We start from the raw sequence: 14,251 nt of genomic DNA, 5'->3' as shown, positions 1-14,251 counted from the left end.
ACACACGCCAAATAAATAACCTGTGACTAATGGAGCATCCTAGCCATAAAAGTGGTCATTTGATCCACCTGTTTGATTCAGAACCATAATCAAAATTTGGGTCATTTAACGATACTGTTAGGCTATTAGGGGGGGAAGTAAGAATATCAGCTTATCTATACAAAGTACTATGCATTTCCATTACTACTAAGTTTTCTGTATATTAAAAAAAAGAAACTTCAGCCAGGCATGGTGACATACACCCATAATCCAGTATGTCCTCAAACAGGAGGATCATAGGTTCGAGGCCAATCTCCGCAACTTGGCAGGGCCCTCAGCAATTTAGTGAGAACTTGTGTGCAAATAAAAAATAAAATAGAGCTGGGTGGTGGGGAGTATAGCTTGAAAGAAGAATATCCCTGGGTCCAATCCCCAGTTTCATAATAAATAAAAATAAATAAATAATAAAAAGAGCTTGAGGGTATAGCTCAGAGGTAGAATACCACTGAGTTTGATCTCTGATAAAGGAAGGACAAAAAGAAGACAAGAAAAAAGGAAGGAGGAGGGTTTTATTCTTAAAAGCAAGAAAAATACATATTCTTTTGAGGTTTATGTTTATAAAATACTTTCTCTCAAAACAAATGCTGCTGTAGTAATTAAAAAGCAGTCTTGGAGAAAGACATCTCCACCAACAGAGAAGAATATAAAATGAGAAAGAAAGTAGACACAATTTGTCATCCAAATGATTGGTGAAATGATTGGGAAGATTCGGTAGCTGTCCAGTAAATTTTATAGCCCCTACTTAATTAATGTCTTCAGTACATAAAATACAAATATTGAATGTCATCCCTTCAGATTCAAGTAATCGCCTCTACTCTATTTATGTGTGCAATAAGAAATGTTCTGTTAAAGAAAACAGAAAATTTTAGACAGGAATGTTTACCCTAGTAAAAATGAGAACTATTTTAAAGAATTGCAAAGCACTGTTTATATTCAAGCTGGATGTTGATAATATATCAGCCTTATCTATTTCTGAAAGCAGGCTGCAATAACACACAGCTTGTCATTATTGTTACTTGAAAGCAATAAAACTCTTCCCTTAATATTGAATCTATAACTTAACCTTTTCATGAAATCAGGCTTCTCTTCTGGTCTGCCATGGTTTGGGTAGGTGTCCCTTAAAAGTCCATGTGTTAGCCGGGCGTGGTGGTGCACGCTTGTAATCCCCGCGCTTGGGAGGCAGAGACAGGAGGATCACACAGGTTCGAAGCCAGCCGTGCTGGCTTAAGAGACCCTGTTTCCAAATAAAAATATAAAAAATAGGTCTGGGATTGTAGCCTGGAGGTAGAAGGGCTTCCAGAAACCCCAGTACCACACACACAAAAAAATCCATGTGTTAAAAGCATGGTACTCAGGATGGCATTAGACATACACTTTATGAGAGGTATTTAAGCTACTGGGGGGGGGGCATGCCCTTGAATGGGATCCTGGGACCCCATCCCTCTTCTTTTTTGGCATCTGGGCCATTATGTAAATGGTTTTGCTCCTGCCCCACAGGCCTGAAATCACCAGGGCCAACCAACCATGCCCTGGAACTCTGAAACCAGGAGCCAAAATAACCCTTTCCTTTTTATAAGTTGATTGCCTCGGGTACTTGCCATGGTGGTAGAAAGCTCATTAACTAATACATAGTCCTACCTCCCAGCATTTCTTCTCTACCCTCCCCCAGAATTCATGGTCAAGTCCATGACAAACTCCTGATGTGCTCTGCTGTGGTCAAGTTCAGAACCCACACTCTTCTACAATGAAGGGCACTTGTGCTCTGCCGGCACATGAAGCGCAGGGTACAGAACCCTGTGAAGAAAGGGCAGCACCAACTGCTGAAGCCAGATGGGTCTGGGGGGCTTTGTGGTTGTTTTGGTTTTTTGATAGTGGGCACTGAACCCAGGGGTATTCTACCTCTGAACTATACCCCCAGTCTTATTTTATTTTGAAACAGGGTCTCACAAAGTTGCAGAAGCTGGCTTGGAACCTATGATCCTCCTGTCTCAGCCTCCCAAGTACAGGAATTACAGGTGTGTCCCACCGCACCTGGCGCAGAATGTGAATGCATTTTTATAGAGAGTTGTTAGGGATCGCAGTATGACTCTTATTAAGACATCAATTTGATGTGGTCTGGTTTGGAGAAGTGTCAGAAAGACAGCATATGACAGGGGATGGTTGCAAGCTTTGTCACATCATTCTTCTGGTTCCAGTGGAAACAAGGAGTCCAGGAGCTCAGCATAGGCCAGGACACTCCATGAAGGTGGACGGATGGCTTTAGGGCCTGACACCCATTCTCAGCACAAGCATCAGGCCAGGAAGGAAGCTCCCACAAAGGGCGAACAAAGGAAGAACTCTTTTCCAAAATGTTGCTAGAAAGCATGAGTGGCTGAATGCAGAGCACTACAAAGCAGAACGAGGCCTGCACACCCACTCCTCATGTCTGTAGGTGCACCTAGTCTTCACTGAATCTGAGCAGACCACAACCACTTGCCCTGGTTGGGCTTTATGCTTTGTTCTGTGCCTAAGCTTCAGATATGAGCCCAAGTAAGGGCCATGCTTTGAGGAAGAAAATGAGCTTGGATGACCAGAGAAGATGGTCATTTCCAGATCTGACTGGCCCAGGTAAAGCTACTGAGATAGTAGACTCACAAAGAGTAGAAACTGGTTTCTAGGATGGGCCATACCTTGTGGTTCCATGAAAGCACATTCTCTTCAGCCTGCGTGTGCTTGATCCCCTTAATGAAGGAGTAGTATCCGTTCCCTGGTACCCAGGGATGATACCATCTGGGGCAGCAGGTGGAGGAAAGAGAGGGAGGTGCCAGAGCAAAGCCAATCATTTTCAGCCTAGGTTTCCATGAAGCTTTCTATAATTTCCTAGAAAGTTTCAATAAAAACTTACCATTCTCGCTGGGTATAGTGGCCCATGCCTGTAATCATGGTGTTGGAAGGCTCAGACAGGAGGATTGCAGGTTGCAAAGCAGCCTGAGCTATTTATGAAGGCCCTCAGCAACTTAGTGAGACACTGTTTCAAAATACAAATAATGGAAAGGGCTAGGGGCATAACTCAGAGGCAGAATGTCCTTGAGTTCAATCCCCTGCACTACAACAACAACAACAACAACAACAACAACAACAACAACAAGTCATACTCTTCTAAATTGCAGGATAAATAGCTGCTTATTCTACTGAAGTGAAATTTAGGGAACTCTGTGTCAAGAATTGAAACTTAGAAACAAAATGACATGCCGGGCGTGGTGGCGCTCGCTTGTAATCCCCGCGCTTGGGAGGCGGAGACAGGAGGATCGCGTAGGTTCCAAGCCAGCTGCACTGGCTTAAGAGACCCTGTTTCCAAAAATAAAAAAAAATAGGTCTGGGAGTGTAGCCCAAAGGTAGAAGGGCTTCCGGGAACCCCAGTACCACCAAAAAAAAAAAAAAGAAGAAGAAGAAAAAAAAAGAAAAAAAATGACTGCTCACCTGGTTAGCTGCCTGCTGATTACATTTCTCCATCATAAACTTCGTAAATTAAGTTCAACTTATTCAAGCCCAAAAGGAAGAAATAAGCACAGTTTGCCAAAAGAGACAGAGCTTTTTCTTGCTCTAATAGATCTCAGTTTGGGAAGACTCATTCCACAAGATATTTCCAAAAAAGCCAGGTGTGGTAACACATGCCTATAATTCTAGTAATTGGGAGACTGAAATAGGAGGATTGCAGGTTCAAAGCCAGCCTCAGCAATTTAACAAGACTCTTAGCAACCTAAGTGAGGCCCTATTTCAAAATAAAAAATGAAAAGGGCTGGTGGTAGAGCTTGGAGGTAGAATGCCTCTGGGTTCCCCAGTAACACCAAAAAAAATTTTTTTTCCAAAGTAAGTAAGTGCCAACTTTTCCTTAAAATTTATGGTAACTGGACTACACCATTTAGCAAGAAAGTTCTACTATACAGAGCAAGAAGAAAACTTGCAACTTTGCTATGAAAAGGTTTCATTCTTGTCAACCAGACAGCAGCTAAAACATAAAAATGGTGGTGCCAGTCAGCCCTGGCCAGCTTCCCTCACACGCGTTCCTGCCCTTGCTTTCTAGCTCAGAGCCCCAGGCCTGCGCCTAGGAGCCAGATCCCCAGGCCAGCAGGCTTCCACTTGGGCTCAGCCAATGGCAAGAGACTAGTGGGTGGGGAGGGACGGGAAGGAGGGAGGAACCAGGGCAGCTCTCCCCATTAGCTCCACCTCAAGTGGCTTCCTATATACTCCTATGAGTGCATTGTGATAACACATCACAGTGAGGTTCAAAGTGCTAGGAACATACATACACACCTCCGTTGGTGTTCTTCCCTCTGCATCCCCCCCTCCCCACACACACACCATCCTTCCTCCCCATACATGTTTGTGAGTTAGTAGTGAAATCTTCATAATGGACATGACATTACTTACACTGGAATCCAGTGGCTTGAGAGAGGCTACATCTCTTCTGCATCTCCCTTTCCCACCAAATGGGATCCCTAGGGTTCCAGCTCTTGACAGGTGGCTCTGGCCCCTGGATCCCAGTAACAGTTCCTTCTCCTTGTCCTTCTAGCCTGAAGATGACAGTGGCTTCCTGCTAGAGCTAATTTCTGGGCCTAGCTTTTAAGCTCTCTCATTACCTGTTTAACCATGTCTACTCAAGTCTCTCAGCTGTAGAAACTCAGGCAGTTTTATTATACTGGTTAGACTCTGACTATGACAGTGACTAGTTAAATAAGTAATCAGTACACAAATTATCCTATATGAACTATGAATCAGGCAAACAGAAAAAGCCCATCAATGATGGAATTAGGAAGAAACCACAGTCTCCAGACTCTCCAATTGGTGCTTTGCTCTTCACAGCAAATTTATATATAAAGAACACTTTGAGAGCTGAGCATGGTGGGGCACACCCATAATTCCAGGTACATGAGAGGCAGAGACAGGAGGCTCACAGGTTCAAGGCCAGTGCTTGATAACTCAGTGAGACAGGTTTCAAAGATTATACACACACACACACACACACACACACACACACACACATATGTATATATATATATATATATATATGTATATATATGTATATATATGTAGGGATGGAAGTATGTCTTAATGGTAGAATGCCCTCGGATTCAATCCCCAGTAGCAATAAAAAAGGAACACTTCAAGAATTTAAGAAAAATAAACTCCTTTACAACCTTTTATATACCCACATCTAAATTTGTGTTTCTGTCTTGACTACTTAGGGATAAAGTATGTTGTATAAGAAAGCAATATCAGGACTCAGGGTCCTTTCTCAGTTCCACTGCTGTCTACTGGTATGACCTTTATGTCCTTGGGTCTATGTTTTATTATCTAAAAATCCGAAATTGAATTATTTTCTTTCTGCAGTCTTTTCCTGTTATAAAATTCTGTGGTTCTGAGTACATGGATAAATTTTGCATATATGCATGCCTTTAGGCTTGAGATTATTCTTAAAGATATTTGCAAAGTAGATACCTTCTGTTGATGAATTCGCATTTTGTCAGAGAAACGTGTCTCTAACCAGTACTCAAATTATAACCCATAGAATTCGTCTGCCTACTTGCTTTGTTATGCTATCCACTTAGATTCTGAATATGTTTTAATTCTCTAAATACAATGTGGGTTCACTGGATTATTATAAGGATCATCTGATTAGCATACCTTAAAAGCAGAAGGTTTCTTGCTCTGAGGAAGGTTCCAAAGCCCACAAGCTCTGTTTTTAATGAAAGTTCATTTTAAGTTATTCTGTATTTTATATTTCACTTGAAAAGTATTTCAAGTGAATGGCTGAAATGTACTTCTATATCATTACATGTAGATTTACTTCATTTCTTCTTTAACGGCTGAATAGTCATTAAATAATTTTCTATGATTTAATCATTTTCTGATCACTGAACATGAAAGTTGTTTCTAGTTTCTGTGTTTAATACAATGTTTGTTGTGAGATTTTAGCAGATTTTTTATTAGCTTTAGGGAGCTTCTTTCTTCTTCCTTTTATCTTTGAGATGAGGTTTCACTGTGTTACTTGGTTGGTCTTGAACTCTTGGGCATAAATGATCCTTTTACATCAGCTTTCCAATCAGCTGAAAATACAGGCACATGCCTCCAGTATCCAGCTCCCTCTAAATTTACAAAATGCTTTAAATTTGTCAAATACTTGTTTTACATCTACCGAAAATTTATTCTTCCTTTGTCATGTAGATTGAGGTGTTTTTTATGGGGGGGGTGGTACTGGGGTTCCTGGAAACCCTTCTACTCCAGGCTAAACTCCCAGACCTATTTTTTATACCTTTTTATTTGGAAACAGGGCTCTTAAGCCAGCACAGCTGGCTTCGAACCTGTGCGATCCTCCTGTCTCCACCTCCCAAGCGCTGGGATTACAAGCGGGTGCCACCACACCCGGCTTTTGAGTAATCTTTAACTTACTCAATGTGTAATATTATGGTAATAGAAAATTCGACTTACTGCTTAGCTTGTTTATTTTTCCCATATGCTTTTTTGCAATCTGACTCTGTTGTACTCTATCAAAAGATAATCACAGACCCTATTAAAAAAATTTTAAACAGGGTCTGATATTATCTCAGAGGTAGAATTCCTGTGGGTTCAATGCCCAGTACCAAAAACACCCCTCTTTTTCCTCCCCTTCAAATGCAGCAGGCTCTTTAGACTTAATTGTTTTGACTCAGGGAATGCAAAAGAAGTAATGTCACGGCACTCTTGAAACTAAGGCTAAGGAGACCTGCAGCTTCAGCTTTTGCTTCTTGGGAGGTGCCCGCCTGGAGCTCAGCCACCACATGACCAAGTAGCTCAGGCAGCCATGCTGAGGCCAGGTGGAGGAGAGCTGAGTCCCTGCCAAGAGCTCTCACTGAGCTCCCAGCCAGCAGCCAGCACCAACTGCCAACCACATGTGTGAGGCTATTTTGGACCTTCTAGCCATCTTAGTGCCCACATAACATCACATGAAGCAGAAGAACTGTCTGGTCAGTGCACAGAAATAAATTGTTGTTTTAAGCTACTAAGTTTGGGGGGAGAATTTTTTTAGGTAGCAATTTCTCCCGTTAAATAAAGCATTTAATTCTGGAGCAGAACTTCATGTTTAAGACAGGTCAAGTTAGTCCTCCATACATCCATTCAAAGAAATACTTATTGAACATATACTATACTAGAGCTGAGAATACAAAGGTCAAATGCAGACACATCCTTGCCCTGGTGGAACTCATTGTCTGGATGTGGGGATAGATGTTAACAGAAATCTTGGGCCGGGCGTGGTGGCGCAGGCTTGTAAACCCCGTGCTTAGGAGAATCTCGCAGGTTCGAAGCCAGCCGCACTGGCATAAGAGACCCTGTTTCAAAAATATAAAATAGGTCTGGGAGTGTAGCCCAAAGGTAGAAGGGCTTCCAGGAACCCCAGAACCACCAAAAAAAAAAGAAAGAAAGAAAGAAAGAAAGAAAGAAAGAAAGAAAGAAAGAAAGAAAGAAAGAAATCTAAGTGTGTGTTAAATTCTATAGTGGTGGTACTTCTTAAAACTGGAACAAGGCACTTTATTCTGGAAGCTCCTAGTTGGAGAATGGACATTATTATGGAGGTTAGAAAGGCAAGTGGAAGACTAAACTCTTAGAGCTCGTGGAAGATTAAAAGGTAAGCAGAAGAGATAGCAAGAGTGCCCTACACAAAGGGCTCAGTATAGACAAAGGGCCCACAGCAGGAAGGAAGGTGTTACGTTCTATCTCTGTATCCAGACATTAGAGATGATGGCTCAAGATGAGGCTGGAAGAGGTAGGGACCAGCCATGTACAAATTTATCATCCTCGTAAGGGCAGACATAGAGAGGTCAACAAATTAATGCTACTTTGATCAGATTATTCTCTTTAAGCCTTGCTAAGAAGAGAACTAACTTAGAGTACTTACCATACAAACTGTATGTGCAGTGAGAGCCATGGGTATTTCAATACTCAGTGCACATGGTCATTGCACCCAAGTATATTGTTTACACACGTCTCTGACTCCATAACTAGATTATAACATCTTTTAGTACAGAAGCTGTGCCCCATTAATCTTTTCATCCCCCACCACACACACACACACACACACACACACACACACACACACACACAATATCTAACACAGTGCACACAGGGCACACAGCAAATATTTAAGTGTTTCCTAAAAGTGTAAAACATTAAAAAATAATCCATCATAAATAGCCTGACAGAAAGGATATCCTGGAGGAAAATTCTATGGCCACATTTCGAAAGCCAATCCAATGATAGCAATGTCCTTAGGAAAGTCTTATGGTAAAATATCACTCGTTTTAATTTTAGCCAAATTCTTGGTTCTATCCTCAATGAAGAACAAGAACACTCTATCATATTTCCAAGGAATTCCTTGTGTACACTTTGTAGATCATTTCTGGGTCACCCCTTGCTTTATCTTTCCATGGCAATAATATTTAATCTTGTCTCCTTTCCTCAAAGAAGCCATGTAGTTCTCCTTGGATTCATCCCAAAATCTCCATATTTGTTAAATTGTGAAAGCCAGAAATCTAGTAGACCAGGAAACAAGGTCAAAGATGCCTGAGGGACTTTGTGAGCAGTCCTCAGTGTAGAAACAGGCTATTTCTCAGTCTGCCTGTTTTCAGGCCAGTTCAAATGTGTTCATGTATATGTGTCTACACACTTAGGTGTGCATATGCACATGCAAGCCATGAAACTCATTTACCGACCCAAGGAAAAAAGATTGTTTTTCCCCATCTGATGCGACACAATGATTTTATTTATTTATTTATTTATTTATTTATTTATTTATTTATGGTACTGGGAATGGAATCAAGGGGCAATATACCTCTGAGCTACACCTGAGCCCTAATTTTTTAGTCTTTTTATTTTTGAAACAGGGTTTCACTGAGTTGTGAAGGGCCTCACTAAGTAGCTGAGACGGTCTGTGAACTGAGATCCTCCTGTCTTAGCCTCCCAAGAACTGGGATTACAGGCGTGGGCCACTATACCCATCTGACTTTACGTTTAGTGAAAGGTTTTCCTCCATATTTTTGTAAATGATATGACAAGAAAATGAGGAGCATTATTTTTATTGGTATCTTCAACATCTTCTTCCTGTGCAAAGGTACTGAGAAAACTGCAAAATATCACCATGAGATTCCATCACTCTGACGTATCAAGAATTTTTTTTAACAAAAGAGTGTTTATTCCGGCTTGATAGAGCTATGATGTGAGCAGAATGGACAGGCACTCATTGGGCCTATCATGCTTATGCTATTTAAAGGGGTTTCTTCCTGGAGGGAATTCGACTGCGGGCTAGTTCCTTGGCCAGGGGGTCCCCATGAGCCAGAATTGCCTCCTAGATGCCGGACGGTCACGATCATTCTGGGGGAACTCCTTATCGCTCCAGGAAGGTACATACCTTCTGGGGTGCAGTGGTACTAGGACCACCGACTAGATGCCCTGGAAGTCACTTCCAGAGATGCCGTGATGCAAAGGCTGCTCTATAGTTGTTTTAAAGCTCAACAGCTGGAACTAAAGCTGCTGCTACCCACCGACCCACTGGCCAAAAAGTCCCGTGAAAAATACAGAGCCACGTGCCCCACGTTGCCCCCAAGACGTTGGGTGCCAAATATGTCACGGTGAAATATGTTCAGTGTGTGAGGGGAGAAATAATTCCCCCAACACAACTACACAAACAGAAAAACAGAAAAAAAACCGCGGGTTCTTGTCCTGAGCTAAGGATAAGTATTCATAGCTCAAACACCTGCTGAAGATTTAAAGAAGTTTATTAAAAAGATAGAAATACAGAAGATTGTTACAGCCCTATGCCAGAATGGCATGGAGGGAGGGTGGTCCGATCCAATTCACCAACCCCCCTCAAGAATTTAAATATCAACAAATCACTGGTCATTCTACAAAGAATGAGGCTCTATTAACTTAAAAACAGCTGTTCTTTTTTAAAATATATTTTTGACATTTAGATGAAAACAGTCCAATTTTTTCCCCAAAGATACTTTTAGGATCCATGTACAATCATTTCTCATTTCATAAAAGAAATATAAATCCTCCATTTTTTATTGAAGCCATTAGAAAAGGTTGTATGATGTCATTTAAATGAGATCAGGTATAGGATACTTACTAAGCTGTAAAGTGCTCAGAAGTATGGGAAAATTGTGTGCATACTATTATAATTAACTCCTGAATTTTTTTTTTTTTTTTTTTTGGTGGTACTGGGGTTCCTGGAAGCCCTTCTACCTCGGGGCTACACTCCCAGACCTATTTTTACATTTTCATTTTGGAAACAGGGTCTCCTAAGCCAGCGTGCGGCTGGCTTCGAACCTGCGCAATCCTCCTGTTTCCGCCTCCCAAGCGCGGGGATTACAAGCGTGCGCCACCACGCCCGGCTAACTCCTGAATTTAAATTAGACCATTTTATCAAATCAATGAATCCCAGTTTCAGAAAGATTTATGAAATACATATGTTCTCAGAGCTTACATTAGTTCAAATTACTTTTGCAGAGGTTTTTACATTTTTAAGACAACACATAGCAACATACTTCATAAGAGCTTATATATACATTATCTCAATTATTTATTGGCATAAGTAGAGAAAAGAATAAAATATTAGGGAGAACAGTCTTTTGATTGTGCTTGGAAGACTAAGGCATTAGTGCAGTGATGGCGTAAATAAACTCAAAAGTTTTAGTCAAACAGCTTACAGAACACACTGCTGTATAATTAGTATTTCCAAGAATTTTCAACAATAAAGCACTACCAAAAATAGGCACCTATAAAATAAACATCAGCAAGACCTCAAAGAGTTGCATAACTCAAAACATTTCAAAGATGAACAATGTCTTCACTTTATCAAATACATAAACGATCTAAGCATTGCAAAAGGGGGTAGAGAATGTACTTCTCCAATGAATACAGAATCCAAAATATATTTGAATAATGGTCATGCTTGGTGCTCACAAAATTAAATAGTAATAATTACTGTTTCTGCAGAAAGTAAAATTTTGCACAATAAATAGTATTCAAATATGCTTTAAAGACTCTTTTAGAAGAGGCTGGAGTCCAATTTTCAAGTCCAAAGCTCATTCCAAATTGAAAATCTGTTGAAACTGATGCTTATGGTGAAAGGAAGACCACAGCTGTCACCACAGGTTAGAAACACATTACACAATGTTCTGCCTGACCTAGAGGGAAAAGAACTTCTCAAGGTCATGCCAGCAGCCCAGGGCAGAACCTGGGATAAAAGCTTCCTGGGTGCCAGGATCGGTCTTCCCAGCTCACTGGGAACGCACGTGCACCCTAACAGCTTCTGCCCCAGAGAAATCAAGGTGACTTTACTTTTGCATGATTTCTCCAGCACTCAGCAGCTCAGGATGGTTTCATTTGCAATTTCCTGTGCCCAGGTGAAAGGCGCCTAATCATGGAGCTTTACGAGCGACCCTCAGCTCAGATCGCACTGGAACCACGCAGAAGCAAGCAGGCACAAAGAAAACGAGCACGAGGTGCGGTTGCCCTCAGACCTCGGGAGCCCAGTTGCCGGCCTTGCCTCATTGAGCTCCAGCCAGATGCGGCTCTAATTAAGCGAACCCAAGAAGCGGTCCCCAAAGGGAAGACAAACTTTGTGCTCAAAGTGTCTTTCTTTTGACCAGAGCTCAGAGATCCCTCCCAAGAACTAGACGGAAAAGAGTCTTCAAAATAGGACAAAAATCGAAGAACCCCCACCCCCCTCGGCCGCGGACCAAACCCTGTCTCTGCAAACCAGAAACATGCCTAGTTCTTAAATTCAGTGTCCCTGACCACTGTCCCCATCCCCGCCGGCCGGCGTCCACAAGCACCAACTAACTTCCAGAAGCTGTAGAGACACTCCTAGACCGACGCGGCAGCGAGGCTATGGGAGGGAGGAGGACAGGGACGCCGGGACCCAGAGACCCCGGGAGCCGGGCCAGGCGGAGAGGGGCCGAGCCCAGCCCCAGCCCAGCCCCAGGAGCCGCGGACCGACCTGCCGCTCCGCACCGGTCCGCGCCCGCATCCTCCCACCGCCCCGGCCGCCGCCTCCTACCTGTCTGAGGATGAAGCTGGTCGAAGTGGTGCTGCCATCGGATCTTTTCAACCTGCTCCTCCGGGTCGTGGTGCCGCGGGCCACCTGGACTCGACAGGGGCCAGAGAGAAGCCAGTGAGGACCGCGGCGTGGAGCCGAGCGGCCACGCCGGCCAGCGTGCACCTGCGGACCCGCACCCCGAGGTCCCCCAGAGCCCGCACCCCGGCCTCCCCGCGCCCCCCAGGTGCAGCCCCTCGCCCGCCCCAAGCCCGGACGACGCACAGGATGCCCGAGAAGCGCGTCCCGCGAGCACCCACCACATCCATCAACGAAGGCTCTCGGGGCGCGGGGTCCGACCCCCGGCATCGGCTGGGGGAGGCTGCGGGCTCCGGAGCGGGAGCGCAGGGACCCGGCGAGGGTGAGGAGTGGGAGGAGGAGGAGGAGGAGAAAGAGGAGGAGCGGGAGGACGGCGGAGGGCGCGACCGGCGGGGAGGGGGAGCGGGAGGAGGGGCGGTACCTGCGAGGTGGGGGAGCGCGGCCCGTCGGCCGCCCCGCTCTTGGCGTAGGAGGAGGACATGGTCAGCGCCGCCGCATGCCGCCGTGCGGGCCGAGGGCCGGCGGGCTGGGCGCGGCGGGGAGGCCGCAGGACTCCCAGGCTCGGCCGGCGCCCCCGCCCCCCGCACCTGGGAGCCGCACCTACGGGCCCCCGGCGCGTCCCCGCGCTCCCCGAGGGTCCCCGAGGGGCTGCTCGGACCTTGCCTCCCCAGCCGAGCGGGAGAAGCGCTCTCCCACCCAGCGCGCGCTCCGCGGCAGAGCTTTCCAGAGGATGGAGGGAGGGAGGGGAAAATCTGGGATGGGGGTGGGAGGATTAAAATAGTCTGTACAGTTTAAAATGAGACAAAGGTGGCACGGTTCATGAATCAGGACTTGGGAAGAGGAGCTGGTGCAGCGTGTGGAGGGGGAGAAGCGCCGAGCGAGGAGGGGGGCGTCGGTCGGTCTGTCCCTGCACTGGAATTTTTAAAAGGACGGGAGCTGAATGAAGCTCCCCTTCCTCGACTTTACTTCTCAGCCCACTGTGGTAAGAAATGGGTTTTTGTGGTTTCCTTTCTGTCCGTGTTTTTGTATTGTTTTGGCAACTCTACCCCAGAGTCGCGAGACACACACACACACACACACACACACACACACACACACACACACACCGGCAGCCACGGGAGACCCTGTCAGTCTGATGGGAGATGCAGCCGGCAAAGAGACCAGTATGTCCTAAGGAGTTTTGAAGGTCACATTAGACCTGCTAAAAAGCCAGAGTTGGCCACGTGCCGCCCATTTGTACACTGATAGCTGTTTTCAAGGGAAGAAACTCATCCTGGAAACCATACACCTTTGCATTGCAAATCTTGGTTTGCTGCAAATACATATAGGAGGTTAATTTAAGATCAAATTAAAAGAAGGAGATATTAGACAGAAAGAACTGAAAGTATAAGAAGAGGAGAAAGCCAGGCAGAGTTCATGACTATAATCCCAGCACTTGGGAGAGACTGAGACAGAAGGATCACAGGTTAGAGGCCAGCCTTAGCAATTTAGTGATACCCTCAACAACTTTTTTTAATGGCTGGGGATGTAGTTCAAAGGTAGAATGCCCCCTTCAATCAATCCCTAGTACCAGTAAAAAGGGGGGAGAGAAAATGTGAATTCAAAAATAGAGGTTCCATTTAACTATAGTGTGTGCAGGAGAAATACCCCTTAAAATATGTAGTATTTCAGATTGCTAAATTAGCCCATCTCACCTTAAGTTCTAGTATTTTATTAATCTGTGGAAACAACTGCCATGTTCATTTTAAGAACTGCTTGGCCTTATTGATGTCCTGACTATTTTTTGCCACCTACCAGATACTTCCTTTCCATTCCTACCCTGTTCACTAAATCGAGACTTTTTTTTTTTAACTGTGTGTATGTGTGTTGCTGGGGACTGAAGACAGAGGCATTGTGCCTTTGAGTTACACCCCCAGCTCTATTATTTTTTGTTTTAAAACAGGTATCTAGGTTGCTGAAAGTCTCTGTAAGCTACAGGTTACCTAGTCTCAAACCAGTGATCCTGTGTCAGCCTCCCAAGTACCCAGAGATTACAGGTATGTGCTACCACACCCAGCTTTA

At 44.4% G+C, this 14,251-nt stretch overlaps 1 protein-coding gene across 1 annotated transcript in view; it reads right to left on the bottom strand.

Moving 5' to 3' along the window:
- CACNB4 (calcium voltage-gated channel auxiliary subunit beta 4) overlaps positions 1–12,671 on the bottom strand; it is a gene marked incomplete at its 5' end in the record, with an annotated part of 279,573 nt that extends 266,902 nt beyond the window's left edge. Inside the window, 2 exons of the mRNA XM_080690244.1 lie at positions 12,116–12,199; positions 12,612–12,671. Of these exons, the coding sequence (XP_080546370.1) occupies positions 12,116–12,199; positions 12,612–12,671 (144 nt within the window). The remainder of the gene's footprint in view (positions 1–12,115; positions 12,200–12,611) is intronic.
- Between the last annotated feature and the right edge of the window lie 1,580 nt (positions 12,672–14,251).

Source organism: Muscardinus avellanarius (genome assembly GCF_963383645.1).
Source record: "Muscardinus avellanarius genome assembly, chromosome: 2".
Classification (NCBI taxonomy): domain Eukaryota; kingdom Metazoa; phylum Chordata; class Mammalia; order Rodentia; family Gliridae; genus Muscardinus; species Muscardinus avellanarius.
Note: the sequence above shows the minus strand (reverse complement) of the source record. Positions and strands in the feature narration are given on the sequence as shown.